This window comes from Podarcis melisellensis (genome assembly GCF_964234715.1).
Source record: "Podarcis melisellensis genome assembly, chromosome: 6".
NCBI classification, from domain to species: Eukaryota; Metazoa; Chordata; class Lepidosauria; order Squamata; family Lacertidae; genus Podarcis; species Podarcis melisellensis.
Window position 1 is genome coordinate 760968 of NC_138538.1, and position 14662 is coordinate 775629.

General features: G+C 57.0%; 1 protein-coding gene across 2 annotated transcripts; it reads right to left on the reverse strand.

Annotated features, from left to right (window-relative positions):
* Window positions 1–278: 278 nt before the first annotated feature.
* PCIF1 (phosphorylated CTD interacting factor 1) lies at window positions 279–12898 on the reverse strand. Of its 2 annotated transcripts, none has more exons than XM_081916825.1 (16): window positions 12759–12898; window positions 10104–10242; window positions 8799–8923; window positions 8445–8648; window positions 7411–7538; window positions 7117–7271; window positions 6866–7013; window positions 6374–6457; window positions 5912–6011; window positions 5643–5805; window positions 5090–5262; window positions 4885–4971; window positions 4462–4646; window positions 4148–4241; window positions 3790–3965; window positions 279–1357 (listed from the first exon to the last, which is right to left on the reverse strand). In XM_081916825.1, the coding sequence occupies exons 2-16, from the start codon at window positions 10225–10227 to the stop codon at window positions 1111–1113; spliced, it is 2193 nt and encodes a 730-aa protein (XP_081772951.1). In that variant the 5' UTR covers window positions 10228–10242; window positions 12759–12898; the 3' UTR covers window positions 279–1110. The 2 variants fall into 2 exon arrangements, with proteins under 2 accessions (XP_081772951.1, XP_081772952.1); XM_081916826.1 differs by lacking the exon at window positions 12759–12898 and adding an exon at window positions 12430–12563.
* Window positions 12899–14662: the final 1764 nt, after the last annotated feature.

Below are 14662 nucleotides of genomic sequence, written 5' to 3' on the forward strand. Positions count from 1 at the left end.
AGGATGCTAGTGTCAGTTACACCAACACCCACACACCCTTGTCTTTTCCACAGCATCAAAGCAATTCCTGCACGTCAGCTGAGCAGGAGGAGCAGGAAGAACAAGAGGTACCCCCCCCCTTTTACGCACACAAACACACAGCCTGTCCTCTCATCTAGCAGGCACAAGAGACACCTTTCCCTCTTCCAAGCTTCCCCTGGTTTCAACTCTACAGGATCAGCACCTTGTGAGCTAACTTTCCCGAACTCAACCTAACATAGGAAAAGCAGCCAAGGCCTGGGGGGCACCGTAATGCTGGTTTTAATGTTCCTAAGAACTGGGAAACAAAATCAAAAATAGACTTTTCCTTTGCTCTTTTGATAAAAGTAATAAAATGGTTAGCACTGTTAAATTAAAATCCTTTAAAAAACACAAAACCCCTCTGCTGGTCTCCAAGGAAGCCCGGAGCCTCGGATAAAAACTGCGACGACTACAAAAATGGCAGCCAAGACCTCTGTACACACACAAAGGGGGGCGGCCTTGCCCCACAGGTTACAGTAAACAGCTTCGGTGAAAACACGCAACTGGTACAGCTGGGGAGGAAGAGAAGGGAGGAGGCGGCATGGCCTTTCGGAGCGCGGAGTCGCCACACGGACATGTATTTACAGTATAGACACACGGCTGGAGCAGCGCAAAGGACACCCCAGGGCACGGGGCTTCCCTCTGTTCGTGCTCCTTTCCCCTCGCAGAAGACTGCCCACGTCCGGCTGCAGCACTGGGCCACCCCTTGGCCTCCAACACGGCAGGCCAGGCAGCCAGACCCTCACCCCGCTGTCCGTCCCACCTGCCCCATGGGATCCGTAGGGGAGCTACAACGTGGGCGGCAGGCACCTCCTCGCCCAGCACACCTCAAGGAGGCCAGGAGCCGGTCCTGCTGCTGCATGGAGCATACGGGGGCGGGGGAACGCCCCCCAGGGAGGGAGGAGGAAGGGCCTGCGGGGCTGGAGAGGAAGGCAGACGTTGCAGAGGAGCTGATCCCCGCCTCCAGCACTGTGGGGCCAGCCCCCTCGCCCTCCCTTGGGAGCAGAGTCCTCTCCCACCACCGCTGCCCGTCAGCCAGCCAGGAGTGCGCTAGTTCGGGGTGGTCTCCCGGCTGGTGCTCTGGTCCTGAACTGTCTCTCGCTCCTTCTCTGAAGCTGAAGAGGAAGACGAGGAGGAGGAGGAGGAGGCAGATGAAGCCAGGGTCCGCCCCGAGTGCTTATAGGCCGTGACGAGCTCCTGCAGTCTCTCGGCGTTGGGCTCCCACTTGGCGAAGCCGGAGTTGTTTTGCAGGAAGAGGACAGCGGTGTTGTGCACAGCTTTGTAGTACATCTCCTCCCTGGAACAGAAGACAGGCGGTCAAAGCTGCCCCCGGAGGAGACGAGGGCTGGGACATAATGCAGCAACTGAACAAGGACACAGAGCTGGACTCCAGCTCCCATCAGCCCCGGCCAACAGCCAGGGATGATGGGAGATGCAGCTTGGCCTCACAGATTCGCTACTCCCCGTTTTGCATGGAGAACATCCAGTTCAGTCCCTGAAACCTGCTGTCAAAGGGATCTCAGGTGACAAGGCTGGAGGAGAGATGGCCAGAGCAGACCTTCTGTCGGTGGCCAACTGGCGGGGGCAGCCAGCGCCTTCACCTCAGGGAAGAGAAGAGCTGCTGGGTGAAGCACCCCTGAAAAGAGCCCACATTCGCTATAATGGCCTGCAGCTTGGAAGGGGGCTCAGAATCCCCTGCTCTCCGCTTTCTGTGGGTTAACCAGTTCCTGATCCACAAGCTGACTTTGCCTGGTGTTCTATGACTTCTAAGCCCGGTTTAGGGAAGTTTCTAATGTATGATGTTTTATTGTGCTTTTAATTCTGTTGGGAGCCGCCCAGAGTGGCTGGGGAAAAGCAGCCAGATGGGCGGGGTATAAGCAAAATAACAACAACAACTATTAGCAAAGAGGCACTTTGTCAAAAGCTTCTTCAAAGTGCAAGTACACGATGCCAACTGGATCGCCTCTGTTTACAGGCCTGTTGACAGTTTTGAGCAATTCCAAAAGGCTAGTGAGAGCAGACTTGCTCTTGGAGAAGCCATGCTCATTCTTCTTCAGCAAGGCTTGTTCTTCTGTATGCTTGGCAATCCTACCTTTAGCGTTTTCCACCAGAGTCTCCAGAACAGATGTAAAGCTAACTAGCCCCTAATTTACCAGATTCCCCCTCTTTGCAACCCCTTTAAAAAAGGTGTGGCATTGGTAACTCATTAGTCCTCGGCCACAGAGGCCAATCTTAGGGGACAAGTTACATAGCTGTTAGACACCCAATTCTATCTGTTGATGGACGGCCATCCTGACTCGGCCCCAGACACACTGACCAGATGTCTGGAAGCTGTGGCTGGATGGTTACGTGGGAGCCGGTTGAAGTTAAATCCTTCGAAGACAGAGGTCCTCTGGCTGGGGCGGGACGATATGGGATTGAGGGGGCAACTCCCATCTCTTGCGGGGGTGCAATTAGTGCCAGCACCGTCCGTTAAAAGAGTTTGGGTGAAATCTTCGATACCTCCCTCTCTATGGAGGCGCAGATTACAGCTATAACAAAGGCGGCATTTTTTCATCTCCGCCAAGCTAAGCAGTTGGCCCCTTATCTCTCTCGCCCTGACCTAGCCACTGTGATCCACGCGACAGTCACCTCCAGACTGGATTATTGTAACTCGCTCTACGTGGGGCTGCCCTTGAGACTGACCCAGAAACTCCAGCGGGTGCAGAATGCCGCGGCGATACTCCTTATGGGGTCTTCGCTGCGAGATCACATTCATCCGGTACTATACCAGCTGCACTGGCTCCCGGTGGAGTACAGGATCAGGTTTAAGGTGCTGGTTTTAACCTTTACAGCCCTTTACGGCCTAGGACCCTCATACCTACGGGACCGCCTCTCCTGGTATGCCCCACAGAGAAACCTACGGTCTGCAAATAATAACATCCTCAAGGTCCCAGGCCTCAGAGAGGTTAGGCTGGCCTCAACTAGAGCCAGGGCTTTTTCGGCTGCGGCTCCAATCTGGTGGAACGCTCTGTCACAAGAGACTAGGGCCCTGCGGGACCTGACATCTTTCCGCAGGGCCTGCAAGACAGAGTTGTTCCACCAGGCCTTTGGTCAGGGCGCAGCCTGACTCCCTCCTCTGGCAACCTGCACAGAATTTTGCTTAATCGGTTGCCATCAATTTGATTTTAATTAATTTTAATAATGAAATATTTTTAGAATGTGTGATTATTTGACTGTTTGATTATTTGATTGTTGTTAGCCGCCCTGAGCCCGGCTTCGGCTGGGGAGGGCGGGATATAAATAAAATTTATTATTATTATTAAGAGCAGCGATTTCACACTTGAGTTAAGAATTCTCTGCCACCATCCAGATCCTGCCTCACGACTCCCTTGCTGTGAAGGTTAGGCTCAGGCACAGGAGTTGGGCCTGCAGATTCGGCAGGGAAGACAGGTGCAAAGAACGCTTCTCTGCAACCTACTTCTGCCCCCTTCAGTGGCCTTTCTTCCAAAGGTCTACACTGCCTCCTTGATGAGCCTCCTGCTACTAAGGTATTTAAAGGTTTGTTTTGTTGCTGGTCTTCTACGTTTTTAGCAATGCGCTCCTGGAATTCTTTTCAGATCCTCTACTGCCAGTTTGCACTTCTTGTGCTAAAGAGACTGCATTCCGTTTTGTTCTCTGATCGCTCACCGCATCTGGGTGACGGGGACAGGGGAGAAAGAAGGGGCAGGCTTGGGGTTCCCAGCTTACTTTTTGCAGACGTGCTGGGAGCCGCTGCGATACTCGTGGTCGAAGGCGGGCAGGATGAGCTGGTGGCGCTTGAACCGGCTCTGCTCCATGCGCGTGAGGGCCGGCGTGGGAGGATCCCGCCACTCTGGGATGAAGACGATGAAGGACAGGGGCTCACTGGAGGCCTCCAGCAGCTTCTAAGGCAGCGGAGAAGAAGAAGCACCCTCAGCCTCGTGGGCAAGGGGCGGGTGGCGCTCCAGATGTGTGGGGCAGGGCAGGGGGAGAAAGGAAGACCCCACCCGACAGGGAAGCCAGAAAGATGGACCAGGGAGGCGATGTGACCTTGTAGCAAAGCAACACCCCCAAGGGGGGAGCATACCTCAAAGTGGGACACCATGGCATCCATCAGCTCCTCACAGAACGGAGGGTTTGCCTCAAACGAGCCACTGATGGGGAAGAAATCCAGGCAGGGACTGAAGGAGAAAGATGCAGCAGGGCCCATGAGGGAAGGGGAGGCAGAAAGAACTTGGGGGAAGGTATACCCAACCCCCGAACCCACAACCAAAACCATGGGCGACCTCAGTCTAACACAGCAGGCAGGGACCCCCGTCTGTCCTTCCTCCTCCTCCTCCTCTCCCCCTTACGGCACCCCAAGCCTCTTTGGGCTCCCGCCAGCCCCCTTCTGGCACTCACCCCCTCGAGCCAAAGTAGCCGTCTGTGTCCAGAAAGGCCGAGCAATACTGCTTGAAGTAGCAGTTCAGGGGGGAGGCAAAGCACTCAAAGCTCACGCCAAAGAGCTTGTGCAGGGCTTCGAAGATGTGCACCGGGAGCGCCCCCTGCAGGCCGGTCCCCTCGTAGAGCCCGGTGCCAAACATCATCTGCGGGGAAAGCAAAGGAGAGTGTTCATTACTGGATCGCCCTTAAAGTGAAACGCCGAGCCACCTGCTCCGAGCCCCTAAGGCCTGCAAGAGCCCAGGGCCCAGTGGTCTCGCCAGGGTCACAGGCATCTGCCCAGGGAAGCACCTCAGCCGACTGAGGGGACACCTGGCCCACCAGCCTGGAGAGACAGCCCCCCACCTGCCCCCATCAGCCCAAGCTCAGCAGGGCAGGGCATACCTGGTATCTGCGGAGGAGGCACCACACTCTCGGCAGAAAGCGCTCAAAGGCCGAGTCGTCAATGCAGCTGTACCGATAAAGCAGCCACTGAAGAAGAGCAGAGGGGGAGAAGGTGATGCCGGGATGCAAGGGGTGTAGGTGGGTGGCCTGACCCTGGCCCTGCCCCCCCCCCCGGTCTCTCTCTCTTCTCCCTGCTGCCACCTACCAGCTTGCTGAAGTAGCTGCGGCTGACTTTCACCATCTCTCCCTTATAGCGGACGCACACCACGTTGTTCTCCACGTGGATCTCCACGTTTGGCAGCGGGGGGGAAGGGGCGGCCAGCCTCACCGGGTAGCAATAGACGAGCCGGTCCTGCACCTCTGGAGTCTCTGCCTCCGCTGCAGGTTGAGGGGAGGAGTTAGTGCCACCCAGGCCACGCCCACGCCGGCTGGCGGAAGCAGGGCGAGGGGCAGCTCCCACCCCAGTCCAAGTACCCCTGACCCAGTTCCCCCCAACACAAAAAGCGGCCGGGAGTCTGCAGCCTCAGCCAGGGTAAGCGGCTGATTGATTTAGGACGGATTTGCTGTTATTGTTTATCCCAAGGGGGCACTCATGGCTCTCCCTCTCCTTACTTAATCCTCACAATAGCAACAGCCCTGCAAGGGAGGACAGGCTAAGGGAAGGCAACTGGGCCAAGGTGACCCAGTGAGTTTCAGGGCCAAGTACAGGATTTGAATCCAACGCTCTTGACGACGACACCACCCGGGCTTGCGCCTACCAGAGATGTTGTGCTCCTTGAGGATGGCCAGGTGCTTCTCACGAATGCGCTTGACGTACTCCAGAGAGATGTGGTAGATCTTGCTGCAAATGCCCTCCACCGAGTCCTTGGCTGCCGCTGACACGTGGGGCCCACACTGCTTGCGCAGGTGCTCCAGGCGGTCCTGGGGGGGCGGAGGGGGGGCTGTTACACATGCTGGAGTGCCCCCAGGTGCAGACAGGGGGACAAGCATACCCAGAGGGGCTCTGCCCCTGCAAAAGGCAACTGACCATGTAGTCTTCCTTTGAGGCGGAGTGGTCCCGTCGCAGCCAGCTGAAGGTGTCCTCCACGTTCCACTTCACCACCTTCCTGCTGTCTGGGGAGGCGCTCCTGCAGCACACAGAGGGCAACGTGACTGAACCCTGTGGCCAACAGAGCACCAAACTCTTCTCCCCGCCTTTAAAACTGAACAAGGACTCAGCAACAGCTTTAAGCACATCCTGCTCTCTCCCTCTCAGTGCTCCGCCTTTTGGCTACTTCCCTTTTCCCTGCGACCTTCCTCCACCGCACAGTTTCTGGTGAGTGGCCTGACTCTCCTTCCTTTTAATTACGCTGCTTGCTTTCCTTCACAGCCTCACCCATTTTGCACTGATTTTTGCAAACCCGCCAGACCCTGGCCCCCTCCCCCTCTTGCCCTCTTCAGCTTCATACTCTCCTAATGACAACAAGGACAGGAATGCCAAGGTTCCCACCTGGACTCAATGAGCCTCTTTGCAGCCTCAGCGTATTTGAAGAGCAGCCGCTTGGCTTCCTCCCGGAACTTGATGCGGGACAATCTGCAGGACACGTAAGAAGGTGGAATCACAGAATGGTGAAGTTGGAAGGGACCCCAAGGGTCATCTAGCCCAACCCCCTGCAATGCAGGAACAACAGCTGAAGAATCCCAGGCAGGGGGGCACCCAACCTCTGCATGAAGACCTCCGAGGAAGGAGAGTCCATCGGAGTCCAGCCCCAGAGAGCCACTGCTGCGAAGACAGGGGTAGGGAAACCCTGAGCACAAATGCCCTAAGGAGAGCCGACTGGATCAGGCCAAGGGCCCACCTGAGGCAGGAGCTGAGCAAAACAGCAACTCTCCCCTCCTTCGATTTTCAGCAACTGGCCTTTGCGTAACAAAGAATTTGGAGGAGACTCCCAGGGACCCTCCTTCTCCCTCCCACCTTAGGAGCACCACCTGCCAGCAGTACCTGATGGGAATGTCATTCATGATTTCTCTGAACATGGAAGGAGACACGACCGGTTCACAGTTGCTCGGCAGCAAAGGATCCGTCCCTCTGTCCACCACTTTCCGCTCCAGCATCCAGCGGTTGAAGGATTCCCGCGGAGGTTCGATCCCTGGGGAGGGGAGGGAGGCAGGCTGTGGGCTCTGGGAAGAAGCGCCCAGCACGAGGCAGGCGTCTAGGGGAAAGGGGGCGGGAAGCTTGCAGGCAGAACTCACCCTCTCGCTGCTGGCAGAGCTCCCGGTAATGCTGGCGCAGCTTCAGCATCAGCTGGGACCGGAGGAGCTCCACTTCCGGGTGGGGGCTCAGCACCTCCGAGGGCGCCCTCTGCTTGATCACGGCATTGGTCTGGATGTCCAAGTCCCAGTACACTCTGCGGGGGGGGGGGGAGAACAACAGGCTGTGAACTGCCTGGTCGCTGTGGGTGGGGCTCAGCAGCTCCCAAGTCCCTTGCCCAGAGCCCACCTCCACGCCAGTCCCCTCCGGGGGCAGAGCAGGCGGACATGACTCACTCGGTGGGTCGCAAAAGAGCCGCCTGCTTGTCTTCAGGAGAGACACCAAACATCTTCAGCAGAGCCGCCCCAGGGGCATTGGAGGAGTTGGGTGTTGGCTGAGTAGGGGCGTTTGCCGGGACATCCACCTGAAAGTGAGAAACGCCAGGTCACGTTGGGAGAGGGGGCAGCGCCAAGGCCAGGCTGGCCAGGGCAACACCCATCTCTCCTCTTACTGCAGGGGACGGAACTGAATCAAAATCGCTACCAGAGATCTCTTGGTTCCTCCCACAAGGAATAGGATAAGGGCAGGACAATAAGGGAGCAGAAAGGCACCCGGCCAATTTGGATACCAATAAATATTAAGAAGAGGAGGTGCTCACGCCAGGGATGCCCAGTTGCCCCTGACGACTTCAACCCACAGGGAGACGTGTCTGCAGACAGCTGCTTCCTGCCAAGAAGTTGAACAGCCAGCCAGTCCGCCAGCCCCAGTTTCCGGGGAACATGCCACACCCATCTGCTCTGAAAGTTCCCTCTGCTCTGAAAGTTTCTGCAAGAAACGGAAGCAGCCCTGCCTGCCACCTAGGGGAGAAACGCCGTTCAAGCTTCAGTTTGACTGGTGTGGAAATTCTGCCAAACCCATTATCAGGAAGGCAGAAGTGCGGCCTGGCCACAAAACTGGCAAGAACCGGTTTAGCAGGAGCCTAAGGCAGAGTGTTAGAAGCATGAAAAACAGCCCCAGATAAGATGCAAGGAGGGCTCTGCATGTACAGCAAAAAGGCTTGGGTTGAGTAAGTGTTTCCATGGACTTGGAAGGTTGCGTGGGGGGAGGTCCTGGGGTGTCAGGAGGGGGCTGCCAGGAGTATCAACAGCCAGGATGATGCCCTTTTCCTTTATAGGCTGTGTGTTAATGGAGGCCCTTGTGGACTCTGCCCGGTGATGCATTTCTGAAGAGAAGTCTGGCCAAGTGGGAATCTGCTTTAAGCCTCTGTTCTGACTCCCCAAAGGCAATCTCCTCCCACACCTGGGGAGCCTTCGGTGCCCACCAGGCCTACCTTGGGCTTCTTCACGCTGTTGCCGCTGGGCTGAACCTCCTCAGAGAGTCTCCGCTTTCGCGTCTTGTTTTCAGAAGTGGCTGCAGCAGCGGCAGCAGCAGCGGCAGCGGCGGCGGCAGCAGCGGCAGCAGTAGCTGCAGCAGCCGCATCGCCAACTCCCCCTTCTGCAGGCATCGGGGTGGCGTTCAGGCCCAGAGGGTCAGACTAGAAAGCCCAGAAAGAGAAGAGTTAGGCCACCAGGAGCCCTCCACCCCCCCCCCATGCAGGCAGCTCTCCTTTCTCGAAAGCCTCCAGGCGGCCAGGCCTCCCTCTGGCTGCGGACTCCCCTCTCTGCCCGCTCGACAGCCAACTCACAATGACGTCGTGCTGCCCCAAAAGCGGCATCTCCCAGAGCGACTGGTTGGTGAAGCGGTTGAAGTAGTAGGGGCGGCTCTCCCGCTTGCTCCAGCACTTCTCCCAGCCGGCCTGCACCAGCTCATCTGAGGGACAGCAGAAGAAGAGCTGTTATCACTATTGTTAGATATTCATTTATACCCCAGGACTCAAGGCTGCTTACAGATAAAAAACAAGAATCGCTAAAAACCAAAAAAGCAAGAAATAAAAAACAATTAAACGTTAATAGAACTATATACATGCATGAAATCTGTTTAAAACGTACAAATAATTGCGATAAAAACAGCATGGCACCAGGCCTTTCATTAAAAAGCAGGCAAAGCCTTTTGGAACAAGGAGGTCTTCACCTCCCAGCAGAAGGACAGCAAAGAGGAGGCTGGTCTAGCTTCTCCCGGGAGGGAGTCCCAGAATCTTGGATCAGTCGCCACAGAGAAGGCCCCCACCCAGGGGGAACTGAGCCATGCAGGGCTTGACAGGTCATAATGAGCACTTTGAATTGTGCCTGGAAACAGGCCCGTGGTTCTGCTCTAGCAAGGGAGTCGCCTGCTCCCTATAACCAGCCCTGGCCAGCAATCTGGTTGCAGCTCTTTGAGCCGGTTGGAAGTTTCTGAGCCCTTTTCAAAGGCAGCCCCACATGGAGCACATTATAGCAATCTAAAAGGGATGCCACAGAGGCGTGTCTCACGGTGGCCAAATCAGGCACCTCAAGGAACGAGGGCAGCTGGCAGCCTGGCTTCAACTGTGCACATGCACTCCTGGCCACAGCACAAACCTGAGGGCTCAATCCTGGAGCACGCCCAAGCGGCAAACTTGTGTCCTCGGGGGGGGGGGGGAGTGCTACCCCATCCAGGACAGGCTGCATCCCTAGAGCCATGGGTCAGAAAGGCTTGGCTGGGGGAGAGGGGGCTGGGCGCCCACATGCAGCTTCCTTCCTGCTTTCTGCCCCCCTCCCCAACCCCGTGCCACGCAGGGCTCTCCTAACAGCCAACAAGAACCTGGCAAATCAGAGGCCACTGTAAACAGATGGAAACATGGGCAGGATTTTGATTTCACTTGTAGCGTAACAATCATCATGGAAAATATGGATTAATATAAGAGAGTTTGGAGAAGATGCAGCGTTATATGATCAAAATGGGATCCAGGGAAGGGGTGGGTGGAAGTCCCAAGATCTGAAGGAATCTCTGTATATGGATATGCAATTGGTGTTTTTTCTAATTTTGTATTGTAAACAGCGAATGAGAATTAATTCACAAACACAGCAAGTACCTGGCAAATCCTGGACCTGCCGGACAGGTTTGGGGGAGCTGGGCTGGTTCTGGTGGGAGGTGCTGGGCGAGTGGCTCATCAGAGCAGCTTCTTCCCCAGAGCTGCCGTGGTTCTCATGGGCCATTTCTCACCATTTGCACTGGAGGAGACAGAAGGAAACGCTGTCACAAAATGCTCTGTTCGCACAGCCACTAATCCAGACCGGAAGAGCTCCTGCAGGCGCAGCCCTCTTGGCCTGCCTGGCAAAGCAGGCAGGCACACCTGAGTTTTGGGGGTCCAGAGGCAAACCTCACATGTGCCCCAAAGACAGGGAACACCACAAAACCCACAAGAGCATTTATTTGCCCAGACCCTGCAGACTAAGCTAACTAAACTCTGGTCCTTTGGATGACGCTGGACTCCAGCTACCATCAGCCCCAGCCAAGATGGCTGTTAGCACATCTGGAGGGCGGCAGGGTCATTCATGACCAATAGGGCAACTAGCACAAAGGGGAGGGGACACCCTAGTTATAGCTTCCGGGCCGCAAACCCCCCTGCCTGTGGGATGGCTATTTGTGCACAAGCCAGGATGAGCAACCAAGAGGGTGGCTGGAGGACACAGAGCCCCACGCAATGAAGTGGTGGAGATCAAGAGGTGCCAGCCAGCCCTCCCCAGGCCATCTCCCTTGGGGATGCACTTCCTGCCCATTCGCTCTCTGCTGCTGAATTCTGCTGGAGCAGGAGCTGCAGAGTCCTGCGTGCCACGCCAACCCTGACTCCTTTCCCTATTGTTAAAGCATCACCAAGATACCATCTTCTCCACGAAATCCCTTCTACTGAGTCCTGGGCTGGGGCCAACCCAATCTGGAGGCACACGGGAAAAGTTCTCTTGGAAGCCTTGAGAGCCTTTGATCATTTTAAGCCACGCTCCAGGAACACCAGCCAGACTGTGGGCACACTGCAAGGCATGAGTGTGCACTGCAGGGCAGGCGGGTGGGCTGTCTGCATCTGCCTTGCCTGTATGACACTAGGCTCCGTCTGAGGGAGCAGGAGTCCCTCAAGGGGGCAGCCCAGGGAGCCCGCTTTTGCTGTCCAAACAGCATCCAAAAGAAAATGACTCAGCATGGCTACCAGCTGGGCTTCCCTCTGAACTTGCCTGCTCTTGAAGCCTGGTTGTAGCAGAACAGAGTAGGAGTTCCACTACAGATCTCCAGGCAACTTCAATAGCTCTGCTTGGTTGCGCAAGACACCTGCTCAGGCAGCTAGGTGATGATTCCACTTAAGACACAGGCAAGCCCGTGTTGGGCGGGGAGGAGGGACAGCTTCATTAGGCTACCTGCACCATTGGTGACCTTATGCTCTCTCGTTTGCCCCTTCCCATCAACTCACTCCAAGTTTAACAGTCAGAACAGAGCACTGTGCATGTAGGGCTGAATCGGAGTGAACCTGCTGCAGACTCCAACCCCCAGCAGCCTCAGGCAGCGAGGTCAGGAATGACAGGAGCTGAGGCCAGAGGACACCCTTGGGCTACCTAAGCACGTAAGGTTTCGTCTGATCACATATCTAACGCCAACCACATTCCGCCAGCCAGCACTCTTTGTGCCCAAGTCTGTTATACCCCTGGTCCCCAGGATACAGAGAGAATTATGCCAACGGACACCCAGAATCCCCTGCTGCTTTAGGGCCCAAAGGGATTAGCATAACTCTGTATTTATGAACTTGCCCGGCAGACAGAGGTGAAAAGGAACTGTATGTGGGCAAAGGAGTGTGGCAATGGAAGAGGGGCAAGGCTGGCACTCAGCCCTCCTTTGTGCCCAGCAAAGGAACCACGTGGGCTGCTAATGGATGAAAGCCTCCCTCTGCCCCTGCACAGAAACACAGCAGAGAAATGCAGGTGGCCTCGATCCCTCCTCTGCTACACCCCAGCAAGCCAGAATGTGTTTATTTAGAAAGCTCGTAACTTTTGTGGGCTTATTCACAAGGCTGAACTGCCACCAGGGCACAGCTACCTAGTATTGTACATGGCCCATAGTATGGTAAGAGTCTCAAATGTTTTGAAAATCCAGGTTGTGCCCCCAAGGAGCTTACAGCTTAGAAGCGGCAACGGCAGAGAAACATTCCTGCTTCCTGCTCTGTGGAGAAGCCATTTGGAGTGTGGAAATGGGCCCCGGGAGCAGCAGCTTGGAGCCCGACCAGTCCAAGGAATTATTTGGGATGCAGAAGGATTCCTCCCGGAAACTGAGAAAACTGCTGTTTGGAAAGGGTGCTGGGGCCTTGAACACAGAACTCCCAGCACCCTTCCCAAACCGGAGCGCCCAGGATTCCTTGGGAGAAGAAGCAAAGGCACCTTGACTTGTGTGTCGGGCGACTCTGTACACGGGGGGAAATCTGTAAGGGGCTTTAGTTGGGGGCAGCAAAGGCCTTTGAACATGGGCTACGGGGAGACCCCAAAGTGGGGCGAGTGCTGCTTGTGGTGCTCAGCCGCCCCTTGCGGGGCATCTGCTTGGCCTAAGCCTCCATTCCTTGCGACCACAGCAGCGGAGGGCACGGATCTGCCGGCAAGAAGGAAAAACAGAACACGGGAGGAGCTTCTGGAGGCCCCGTTTTAATGGGAGGGCAGCCGCCTGGGAGACACCAGGAAGGTCCATGGGCGGAGGAGGAGGAGGAGATACCCACAGGGGGCGGCCTCCGCCAGGAACCAGAAGCTGCGGCGGCGAGGGCGGCGACGATCCTGGGCGGCTAGCGGCGGCGGCGGAGGAGGCTAGCGGCGGCTGGTGCGGGGCGCCGGGGCCAGGTCTCCTGGGGGCTCCTTGGGCCGGCGGTGGGGCGCTGCAACGGGGCTGCAAGGCAAGGAGGCGGCGGTGAGCGAGAGGGCGGGAGGGGCGGGCGGGCTGGAGAAGCCATTGGCTGGGCGGCCCGCGGAGGGTGGGTCGGGGGCTGGGCCGCCCAGCGCAGCAGCCAGAGCGGGGCAGGCAGGCGGGCGGGCGGGCGGGCGAGCAGGACGGAGGGCGGGCGCCCGCCCGGCAGGCGCGCCGGGAGAGGAGGCCGAGCCGCGGGGCGGAGGGCGGCGGGGGCTCCGTCGAGGCCGAGGCGGCTCTGGGCGGGCGAGAGGAGCCGCAGCCCCGCCGCTCTTCCGCCAGGGGGCGCTGCCGCGTCTCGCCCCGGAGAAGGAGGGAGGGGGAGCCGCGCAGACACACACTCAGGCGCGCTCCCGCCCCTCTCGGCCGCGCGCGCGTCTCCTTCCAAGATGGCGGCGGCGTCGCCCTGGGCGGCCCCTCCTCCCCCCGCCCGCCGCGCCCCCGCCCCCTCGCGCGCGCGCTCCCGCCCCCCGGGGCCGCGCCGCGCCGCGCTCACCTGGGGCCGGGGCGCCGGGCTGCTGGGGGCCTCTCCGCTCTGCGCCGCCCTCCCGCCGCCGCCTCACCCGGGCAGCCGCCGCCGCCATCTTGTCTTCGGGACCCGCGGCCAGCCGCGCGCAGGCGCCGGACACACCCCGCCGGGACCACTGCGCAGGCGCCGCTCGGGGGGCGCGGCGGGGCGGCGCAGGCGCACTGCGAGGCTCGCGGGGGGGGGAGAGAGGCGCGGCGCCGCGCGCGCAGGCGCAGACCGAAAAGGCGCTCTGGGTCGCCCGGCGTGGCGAGTTCGAATCCCGTCCGGGGTGGCGCAGCTCAGAAAATAATTCGATTCGCGAAAGAGGTTGGGGACCACCACTCCCCCCCAAGAGAGCGGTTTACCCGCGAGGGGGCCTGACCCACCGACGGTCCCTTGAGCGCCTCCTGCAGAAGGGGCTCCTTAATACCCCGTACGCCTGGGCAAGAACTCAACCTTTCATTAATAATAATAATTTATTGTTTATACCCCTAAACAGCAGCAACAACAACTCCACTTTGGAACTCCCTGCCTCATGACACCAGACACTCAACTGCACTCCCTTTGACGCCTGCAAAAAGCATTTTTGTTTAGACATGCCTGCCCAAATATTTACAAAGCTAATGCGAGTTTTAATCTGTTTTAGTCCAGTGTTATTTTAACTTTTAGTAAGCCTTACATTAATGTTGTTAGTTTTTTCAGGGATCATTTTATGGTGTTTTTTTTTAATATAAACTGCATTGAGGGGAGCTTTTACAATCAAGAGGTGTATAAATTTTATGAAATTATAAATAGATGAATGTAGATGAGCTTTTCCCTAGTGTTACCGGAATTTATGGAAAGGTGGGGTGGTTTTTTTTTTGGTTTTTTCAGGGATCATTTTATGCCCCCCCCCAATAAACTGCTTTGAGGGGGCTTTTTTACAATCACAGGTGTATACATTTTATGAAATAATAAATGGATGAATATGGCTGAGCTTTTTCCTGCATCCGAATGGCAGTTTCATTTCATTGGGGGCCCCCTGTTGATTTAAAGAAGGACACCTTATTTTTATACGCTGTCTCTCCCTCAGTGTTCAGATGAGGCCATGAACATTTGCTGTGCAAAAGGAAATTGAGGGCAATAGGGCATTTTTACGGAACCCTTTGAAGAAGCTGCTCCTGATACCCAGGAGGGGGAACTGTTTTTCCTCCTCCTCCTCCCTCAGAGGCAGG

Coding starts and splice junctions, on each gene's coding strand:
- PCIF1 (XM_081916825.1), bottom strand. CDS start 10,227: ATGGCCCATGAGAACCACGGCAGCTCTGGGGAAGAAGCTGCTCTGATG. Junction 6,012..6,373: donor AAGAGGCTCATTGAGTCCAG/GTGGGAACCTTG, acceptor TGTGTGCTGCAG/GAGCGCCTCCCCAGACAGCA. Junction 4,647..4,884: donor GCCTCCTCCGCAGATACCAG/GTATGCCCTGCC, acceptor CTTTCCCCGCAG/ATGATGTTTGGCACCGGGCT.